The sequence below is a fragment of the Lampetra fluviatilis genome, chromosome 13 (assembly GCF_964198595.1).
Source record: "Lampetra fluviatilis chromosome 13, kcLamFluv1.1, whole genome shotgun sequence".
NCBI classification, from domain to species: domain Eukaryota; kingdom Metazoa; phylum Chordata; class Hyperoartia; order Petromyzontiformes; family Petromyzontidae; genus Lampetra; species Lampetra fluviatilis.
The window spans coordinates 5052056-5062528 of NC_136287.1; the positions used below are offsets into that span (position 1 = coordinate 5052056).

The 10473-nt window shown below is 39.6% G+C and overlaps 1 protein-coding gene across 8 annotated transcripts in view; it reads left to right on the forward strand.

Moving 5' to 3' along the window:
• Nucleotides 1-1520, forward strand: part of LOC144935455 (zinc finger protein 608-like) — a 44418-nt gene extending 42898 nt beyond the window's left edge. For 6 of the 8 annotated variants that reach the window (XM_078862116.1, XM_078862117.1, XM_078862109.1 and 3 more), the window contains exon 9: nucleotides 135-1520. In XM_078862116.1, the coding sequence (XP_078718242.1) occupies nucleotides 135-180 (46 nt within the window). In that variant the 3' untranslated portion in view covers nucleotides 181-1520. The remainder of the gene's footprint in view (nucleotides 1-134) is intronic. The other 2 variants (XM_078862112.1, XM_078862113.1) reach the window with 1 other exon arrangement.
• The last annotated feature ends 8953 nt before the right edge of the window (nucleotides 1521-10473 follow it).

Sequence of the window (10473 nt, forward strand, 5' to 3'; positions counted from 1 at the left end):
AATTTACATGCAGTATATATATACTTTACACAAACCTGCGGGTAGATTTGACAGTATTGTATATACGTTTGTGGAAAATGTATGGGTTTATTTTCAAGCAAGTCTAATGATTGTTTTTCTCCTTGTTTTTGCAGAACAGAGTGTAAAGGGACTGATGAAGCCTTTTACAGTATCATGTGATTGGATCACATGAAATAATTCTAGCTGCTTTTAGACACATCAGTTCAATGGTGTACTTGTATTTGCCTTGCTCTTGGCAGATTAAACCCAATTCCCCCAACCTTCCTTACTCTTCCCCTTTCCAGCTTTGTATAAAGATATTGTTTTATTACTGTGGATTAGAGTTAATTTTGGCCAATATCATACCTTGAAAAAAACAACAACTCATTTTGTTTTGTCAACAAACCACATATACTTCACAATCCATGTTGTATTAAAAACAGATGCTCAGTGTTCCTTCAAATTAGTTTTATTAAAAATGTATTGTTTTACAATGGCGGTATGTTAGTAGAGCTGTTAAAGGTGTTACATCCTCTTGCGCTACTGTCCATTTAATCATGCACATGTGCCCGCGAGTTGTAACCCGCATTTACCTTCCACCAGTGTCACTATAATTTATTAACCGATCTTTTACATTGCAAAGCAAGAGCACGCTTGACAGTAAAGCATTCAAATACCATGAGATGTTCGAAACGCGTGTAAAATGTAATTTATAAGCGATTGGACCGTGTCATCATTTACCCGTTCCTCTGATCCCATTTGTTTACTTATAGGATGTCCATTCATGCACTTTGTATCACAATGCATACTAGAAAAGAAAAATGAAACGTTTGCACATTTGCGCAACTAATCGTAAAAAATAGGCCTACCTGTAGAAAGAAAGATATTGGGGGTTTTTGATGGTGCTTTTATCGCTGTTTTGTGAGATTTCCCTCAAGCTGTGCCTCATTGAATGTACAGTAGCACACCTGCATAACTTCCTTGCCCATGACTGCAGTGCTACAGGTACTGTGGTCAAGACCATCAAAGGCTGCTCAGAAATTTGCTTCAAAACCGATATGTGAATTTATCTTTGCCTGGACATGCGCTGCTTGCTTTGTCGAAAATTTTCGCATCTTGGCAACATGAAATTTGAAAGTGGCTGCCATTAGAGAAAATTTTTACATCCGTTGTTTGGACCATGGTTGTAAATGTGTTTCCTCAAGAGGTGCATATTTTTTAGCAAGCCGGCTTTGTGTGTGTTTTAATGAGCATTTTCTGTGTTCAGTACAGTTTGGCAGTTACCTGTACATCATGGGTCAGGGTTTGTGTGTTTTGTTACTTGAAGCTGTAGTTATTATATAAAATGTTTACACTAGACACCTGTACAGTTTTTTGGACGTCATGACAAGCTGTGTTCTGGTTTTATTTTATGTACATTGCACATGAAAAGTTTTACTTTTCATTTTGTAAACTTGCCTTGTATTATTAGGCGGTTCAATAAAAGATTACTTTTTTGTACAATGTATCGCAGTCATGCTTTTTTGTCTATGTTGTCATGCATAGGGCATATTCATTCCGTAAAACGTTCTACACAGCTTAAGTATCGGTGTCTTCACAATGTATCCAGTTTACTTAGGCAGCCTGAGACTAAATAAACAGAGTGCTGTACTGTGATATAGTGAACAATGGAAGAAGTTAAGGTCCAGTTGACTTTAGTGACATGAACACTATGTAGTGCTGTCCGAAACACCCTGTATGCAAATTGCATTTTTAAAGTATAAAAATTAAGTAAGGAAGAACAATCACGCATACGCATGATTACAAAAAAATGCAATTGTCTTCAGAAGTATTTAAATTAGCGATAATGATACATTCGAAGCTGTGCAATGAGGATGACTTCACAACACATGACACGTATGTTTTCGTGTGTTTTTGTGTGCGTATGTCGTTCCATGTTTTTCGTGTGATAATGTAACAACACTCAACACAAATGTCACAGTACCGCTGCATCTGGCCGTACACTCCGTGAGGACGTTCTTAGTCATACGGACGCCTAGATAGCGAATCGTGAACGTTCAAGTGCCAGTGTTGGGGCGAGCTTTGGGTATGAGTACCGTGGTGCCGGACGAGTAATGGAGACGGGGGTTTTGTGTTGAGGTGAAATTGAAAAATAAAGATAGTACTGTACACACACAAGATATGGAGAATGACTCTGCATCCTGGGGTGCGACGGTGGCGAGATGTTTACTCCCTCGCCTGGTATTCAGGAGGTTGTGGGTTCAATCCTGACCCTGACGCCTGTATATTTGGAGTTTGTATTTCCCCATAGTCGTGTGGATTTTGCCTCCGGGTCTTCTGTTTTTTCCTGCACATTTAAATACATTTGTTTAGAGTAATTTGGCTGCTATAAATTTCCACATGATAAGCCACTGCATTGAGTTATCATTTGTGGCCTGGTCGCTTCCAAAAAAAAGCTAAATAGCTCAATTGGCCTTATCTGGCAAAACATAAAGTTCTGTTTAGTGTTTACAATAACAAGGGTGGAAATCATGTAGAATTAGTTAAGGAAGGAGGGTGTGATCATTTTGGAGACAGGAACAACAACCCTATTTTTGCCCAACAGCATTTTCCATGAACGTAACCCCCGCGTTCGGCGAGGTCTGCCTGATGCTTAAAAATATATATACAAGTATATACTTTGTAGATTTGAACGTATACTCGAAATATTACTTTTCTTCATAATCCTTTAAAATGATAATTATATACAGTTGTGTTTTCATATTTTTGTTTATAAAGTGATCACATTTGTCAACTTTTCTGCCAAAGAAGGATCCTTTTATCTTTCCCAAAAAAAAGTGAACTGTGATAATTTAAATCCCTGTACATTTTAACGTTTTTGCTTTTGGCTGCATTAAAGTTATTTTCCAAGATCAAAGGAGCACTACATTCCTTCCTCCACAGTGAAACACAAGTCAATAGCTTCCAGCTGGGAAATTAATGTTTAAATGTCTGACTCAAAGAATTAGCATAGAGGAGGAGCAATGTGGGACAAATGGATGGCTGTCTCAACCCTGCGGAAACTCACCACGTTACCGGCAGGCTAGTGTGTTGGGACTTTCCATTTTGCGGTTGATATTTTCACAGATAATAAAGCCAATAAACGTGACATGCGAGTTGGAAAACGGCCTAAAGTTATCAATACATAATTTACCACCACATGTTCGTCTCCACTGTTTTCTCTATAATTGTGCGTGTGTGTTTTTTAACGCACACGTTGCTGCGGGTTTGGTGATTGTAACAAAACAACACCCTCCACAACCTACAAATCATCCATAATGGTATATTGCCTGTGCCATTCAATTTTGTCCACTTTCAACCCAAAGGGCAACAGCTGCTGCTGTAAATATGGTGTTTACGTTGGATGTGAAGAAGGCTATTCTGAATTTAAGGAATTTGGCATCTTCACACATTTTGCTCGGTGTTGTAATTCAGGACAAGACATTTTCCTGACCAACCAAACTCCCTTTTCGCGACCCCCCTCGTATGTGCACTCAAAGAAGCTGAAACGACCTTCAAATGCACTTTGACAGAAACTATGGGAGCACGAAAGCGCAGCCAATTATTATTACAAACGATATACTGTATTTAAACGTATTTCTTGTTAATAGTTTTTTTTTATATCACTTATTGTGGCAACACAGATTAGGCAGTAGCAGTGAATGATACTGATCCGAACACAACTGTTAGCACAGCAGTGAAGAACCAAACTGCATGAAAAGCGTTTTTTTTTGCCAGATTGCCACAAAATACCCACCGTGTTTCTCATTACTTTTTTTTGTTCACTACACGACAAGAGCTTTCACATCAGTCACAATTCAAGATTCCATTATAGTTGCCTTGGGCTTTTATCACATTAAAGCCACATGCACGGGCACCCAAGACACAGGCACAGGGAACAATTCGCCGGCAGCGGACCCACCTCGCATCTCTCTGCGCACGAAGCTGGAGTGCTTTCCCTGACATACAATCCTATCTTTCAAGTTCCTATAGTTGCCTTTAAGCTCTGGCTACCCTATTTGAAGAATTCTCAGTGTTTTTCTGTTGTTGTTCCCTCCTCTGTGTTAACTGGCGACAGGAATGTACAAGTTCCGCACTTGCCGTGAATGGCGTACAGAGAGTCATCGTACTTGGAGTGGCCGTCGTCTTAATGACCGAACACGTGTTTTTTAATGTGCTCCATTTCATGTTTTGAGTCATTGTTTTGGCTTTGTATAGCTATTAATACATGTAATCATGTTCATTGCGACGTACACATTACATATTATAAGGGAACTGTAAGCATTTTTTGACAAAATTGAGTGAAGCAAACTGATGAATTTGCATTACTGTGTTTCAATTGTCATATGTGTAGTCGTTGATCAAAGTGTATGCGTCGCTGTAGTGTGTAAATGGGAGAACGTCTTGTTGTCTCACAATCTACTTGAGATCGTATTTACGATACGACTACTTATAGCTCTCCCTGAAGAAGCTGCCAGCAGATGCGGCGAAACGGAGGACATGCCAAAAGACACATGGCATAACCCTAAAAACACGTTGAAGAGCAATGCAGCACAACAGAAAATACCTACACAGCAATATGCCTACTTTGTTCATCGTAAAAAAAAATACACGGGTGGATGCTAACGTGATGGATGTCCACACACATTGAGTGTTTCTATAATGTCTTCACATCCCTTCCCCGCATACCGAGCTACATTCACTTCTCTGCCACATCCTTAACAGGAGTGATGTCATCACTCAGTGTGTCACCTCGCTGCCCGGGATGTGCTATCACAATCCCGTGGCCATCCCCGCTCTCTCGTTTGGGTTCTGTTTTCTTTTGAAAAATAAAAAAGTATAACTGTAAACCATGTAAAAAAAAATTCTGAACGTCTAAAGAGTTCAGCTAGAAAACTCCAAAATAAAATAAAAGGCATGGGAGTTAAAATTGAGGCCTCTCGTGCAAAAAACGTCGTCGGCCTCAATGGGCTCTCACCTTGTTAACGAAAGGACATCAATCAACCGACCGATCAATCATTCCATCAATCCAAAGAAAGAGTTGGAATTTGTAACCATCATTTTTTTCCATAAGCGCAGCAGCCACTCCCAAGATCTGACAAAAGACTCAGGAGCCAGACATTTAACGTTACACAAAAACAAATCACAAAATTCACCGCAGGAAGGAGAGGAAGAGGAAGAATATATAAGCGTGGATAAAAAGCAGAGACCAGTCCCTTAAAATGTCTCATTGCTGCAGTGGACACGTCCGGGGTTTGAACTGCACATTCCATTACCTCGATCAATTTCAGACCCTACCAGCAACACCCAACTCGAAGCACCCCCATCTTTCTGGCACATTGTAATTAACCTTGCCGCTTGGCTGGGGGTACAGCGTTGCCCTTTCAAAAAGCACGGCCGGGAGAGGAAATGGAGGGCGAGAACGATGCCGGTTATATGTAATATTAACCACCTCGCCACCCCATTAATCATACGCAGAGAAGTGAGTGGTTAAAAGCTGTCTTTATATACTTATGCCGCTGTAATTATTGTGGGCCTTTATGCTATTGTGGTAAGGTGATGTTATGATAATTCCCACGAATTCTTTGTCATAAATATTGGAAGTTCTAAACGCGAGGCCACATGTGAACATGCAATTAAAATGTATATGGATTTAATTTTTCACGTGTAACAAAAAAATTCCACCCATTTTCACAGTTTTCCAAGGCCGTGGTGTTTTTATATTCTTTGGATCTTTCGGTAAAGTCACGTAGATAGGTTCAAAGAAAATAACATATTTTTCTCACTAACCTTTTCTAGAGTGGGTATCAAAACTTCAAATGCTAAAATGTGTTAATTTTAATGCAGTAATTGTATACTCATTTAAATGTTCACGTGAGTTCTTAAAATGTATTCCTTGGCTGTTATAAAGACTCGTATGTCAGCAAATCTCAGAGCTAATACTTTATCTATTTTGTGTTTATGCTTTTATTTCTCCAATCTAATGTTTGGAAAATGTCTTCTGATGTTCATGTGAGGACCTTTGGTGAGCGTTTCTCTTTGACTGACTGCTTCTGATTTGTATTTTCTCTCTCTTCACGCAACCTCAATGTAGTAGTTCCATGTTTATAAAATGTTTCATAAAATCTATTTTTAATTAACACTTCAGTGTTTCAAAACCTTTGGTGACTGCATCAATATCCACGAAATAAAATGTCCTTTCATATCCTTTAGAAAAAGGTTCGTAATTAATTTCTCTTTTCAATGATCTGATGGATAGTTTGTGGTCAATGAGGTTTGATTATAATCATTTGTCTTTTCTAGATTCTGTGTGTGGTCAATCATAGAAAACAACAAATCGCTCTTGTAGTTGGTCGGCCTCCGAATATTTTGATTCTCTGCGACCTTTCTGAACAGTTTATATCGTGTCATAAAAGGCGAATGGGGTTTTTAACTCTTCACGTGGTGGGTTTAGCTCCCTTTTTGAATATAATAATGATTGAGGGCATCATTCCCAGATCGAGGTACTTAATTTCTGTGTAAGCACTTAATACAGTGCACGGTGGGTTATGTACAGTGTGAAAGAAGTTCAACATACATAAATAAATATGGCCACTCATTTTGAGCCCACAACCGGTCATGAACATTCAATGATGTCCACAGTTTTTCCATTTGTTCTGGGAGATGTCTCTTCTTTCATAAGTGTCTGAAACATCCTCATTTGCCTCGAATGTGCATTTCTTTCCGAGTGTATATTATTTTATTGCTGTCAAGAACCGGATATAATTTCTTCACGAGTTTTATGATTCCATCTTCATCATTTGTTATGTTTCATCCTGTCCTCTAATGGCTACTATTTACGATTTACCAATCATTATTAACTTCCTTTTTGCTGATTTCACGCTCAAGTTGCTTGTTTTGACATCTTCAATCATTTGCGCGTGAATGCACGTTCTCTAATTACTTTCCTCATTATTTTCCTAATGGTATTACAAAGTTCTGCATTTTCTAACCCAAAAATCCTCTATTATGGATTCTGTGTTTTGTTTGGCTTTTTCATACATCTGCTTTTTTTACGCGCTTTTACGTAGTTTCACACTATGGAGAGGCATTTGACGGGAGTGAAAACCAACGCAGACATCCTAGTTCTAAAAAAACAATGCTTTCACAAAAAGTATAGAAATTATCAAAATCCTCTATAAAGTTGGAAAAGCTACATTTTGAGATTGCATAACGAAAGTATTCATATAATAACAATGCAATTCACAGCAATGGTTGAACATATTTTCAGATTTTTTTTTATCGCAAAACTAACAGCTTGAAACTGAACCGGGAAAGTATTTTCCCTCTTATGAGCTGCTAACGGCAGAGTCGTTATAGCATACAAATTGGACTTAGCTACAGAAAATGATCGAGTAACTTAATAAAGTAGCTACAATGTGAGGCTAGGATTAATAGCAGCAAAATGAAAGTCACATACAACATCTTGCATTTCATGTTGTACATTCAATATTTTTCGTTGAACAAGAAAAACATGTTTCAGTGACACAACTGAAAAATAACAATGTACAGCAAAGGGCGATTAATGAAGGTAAACTGGGATCAAAAAATTTAAATAAAGTTCAAGCTAATTATTGATTAACCAGGTAAGCACTCAAGAGACCTGAATGAATCTCATTTGCAAGCGTAACGTGGAACATTAGTCTGCCAATAGGGAATGATGATTGCTATATACAGTAATACCCCAGTTTACGTGGGAGATGCGTTCCTGAAAGGTGTGCCGACGAATATCAAAACGACGTCAATCAAAGCAATTTACAGGGTAGGTGGAGGCGAAGGCTGAGGAGATAGATACGAAAAAGGACGGACGATGCTGTCAGCGACGTAAGTGTGGTTTGAGGCGACACAAATCAGGTAGTGGTATTAATAAAGAGACGATGTATTTGTGAAACAACGTATAAGGGGGAGACGTAAATCGGGGTACAAGGGAGAGCGCATGGATCAGAAAACAACCAAAAATTTGAGGTGCATTAAATTTTCACAAAATAAATGGTCTTGGGTGGGACACTTTGCGAGAAGGAACGATAGCCGATAGACACGACGAATGAGGGAATGGGAGCCAAAGGAGAGAACGTGCCGGACAGGCAACCACCGTGGAGATGAACCATTTTGCAATCGCAGGAGCACCAGGAAGGGCAATGGCATGGGAAGACCTTTATCAAGCAGTCGATAGATTATGGCTGATGATGATGATGGATTATTTCAAATTATGATAATGCAACTATCAATTTAAGAAACCAAGTTAAGCATCAGCATATGAAAGGCCAATCATGACAAGGCCACTGTAAAGGGACCTATGTGACTGTGGATGGCCATGACATTGATACAAATACAATGAATATGAACAAAAGGCCAAGGGACAATACAATCACTTTCATGCATTAGCAGCATCAACATATTAGGCTGCTTAATGACTTGGAGAATGCACATAAACAGTGTATTAAACACATACATGTACACATATTATGTAAACAAGTGCCCACGATGAACGGAATTTCACATATATTTCACCAATTAATTTTTTTTATTTTTTGCAAGAAAATAATGACATCCACAAGCACAACATTTACATCAAGGTTGGCAGGGGCCAGTGGTGAGACATGTAACATACTCCAGGGCACCATTACCATTGCAATAAAAATAGAATACTTAGCGATTACAGGAGCCCATGACAAAACATGACATATTTCATCGCATTCCCGATGCGTTTAAACACTGCGTTGGCCCATTGTGAATCCGTTTAACCGATTGGAAATAAGCGTTTGCACAAACTGAAAAAGGCTTGCGTGTTTTCTGCCGTTTGCATCAACTTTCATTATTTGTAAATTGGCCTGATCTTTTTTTTACTTTGTCAAACCATAATCCACAATATATTTCCCAACAAACGGTGGTCGTCAAACAGTATTGTGAATATTGTCTACGTAGTTCAAATGGCAAACGTTACAAATTGTCATGCCGTGCAGTCTGTCATAAAGTTTAATGGTTGATATTTAACTTTTTTTTTTTGCAATACAATTGGATGGCCGTGTCTTTTGGATGTTAGTGATTTTGACATTGTACGTCGGCATGGACCTGCCCGATGGGGTGCCAAGTCAGGCTTTCTTCAGCCCAGCGAGCAGCAGTTACTCCCACTTCTGACATGTTCCCAATGTGTCATTGGCAAATGCACATCGGAATGAAGGAGCTAATTGCTAAACAGCTAATGTTTTAAAGGATACTCTTAGCGTGCACAGAAAATTGCTTCACCATATTGATTTTGCATGCTTATTTAATACGAGGACAAAGGGCATCAATGTGCTATCATGCCCAATCACACCCAACTCCAGTCACTTGATTTCATTGGCAACGATCAATTGGTTTCCATCGATCAAAAGCAGAAATAAAAGGAAATGAATAAATAAGGCTGCGATTCTAATTTGCTCTAAAATGCTAATGAAATGCAATTTGGGTTTACGGAGTGTGTAAATGTGACCAGTCGTCTCAAGCTGCTGTAGAGAAGCAGTAGGCATATTTGCCATTATAGAGAGACGAACAGTCGGTCAAAGGCAGAGGTCAAAAGGAAGGCCTTTGAAGCATGCACTTGAACATGACAGGGAGTCGACATCTCAGAAGGCTGGGGGACGGGAATTCCGCACAATTCAGTTGATGGAGGAATATTAGACACCTCCTTTCTGATGGGGGGCTTCAACAACAACCACAGAGCTTAATTCACGTCTGTTAAGTTCACTTTTCATAGGTGACCACCGACATGCTCCATCCTTAACATTAGGAGCGCCACCCCATGCCCACAACCCAGTAACATAACAGAGCAAACCAATCACAGCTCCCTCTACAGGGAATCATCACACTCGATCCTACCCTGTTTCATAACCTCAAGCCATCGTTTTCCACAGTAACGACACTTCCCAAGCCAATTAACAGAGACCACCACGATCACACCCAGAGAAACATATATAATCAGTTAAAGAATCCATAATTAACCCTCGAATTAATAAATGAGTCAACATAGAACACTTTGTAAAATAGCACGCACACTGGAATGTGGATATTCCAATCAAATTTATGAAAAACAGTGAAAATTGGCTCGAAAGAGCCCGGACAAATTTTTTTTTAGAGGACCTGATAGGCACCCCATTGCCAATGACTGCCACTCGCAGCGTGTTCAGAAAGCCTTCCACTGTGCATTCCAACTCTTGGAGCACTCCACAAGTTATGGGATCCCAGGCACCTTGACACCACACCAGCTCACACAATGTTGTCCGTGGCAGTTATAGACCCCCCTTGGAGGGGGTCTTTGGGACTTTAATCAGAGGCATTACATCCTCGCCCCTTCTAATAGCCAGGCCCGGTCTTATCCCGATTTAATCTCCTGGTGCCAGACGCCGGCCCCCAAGG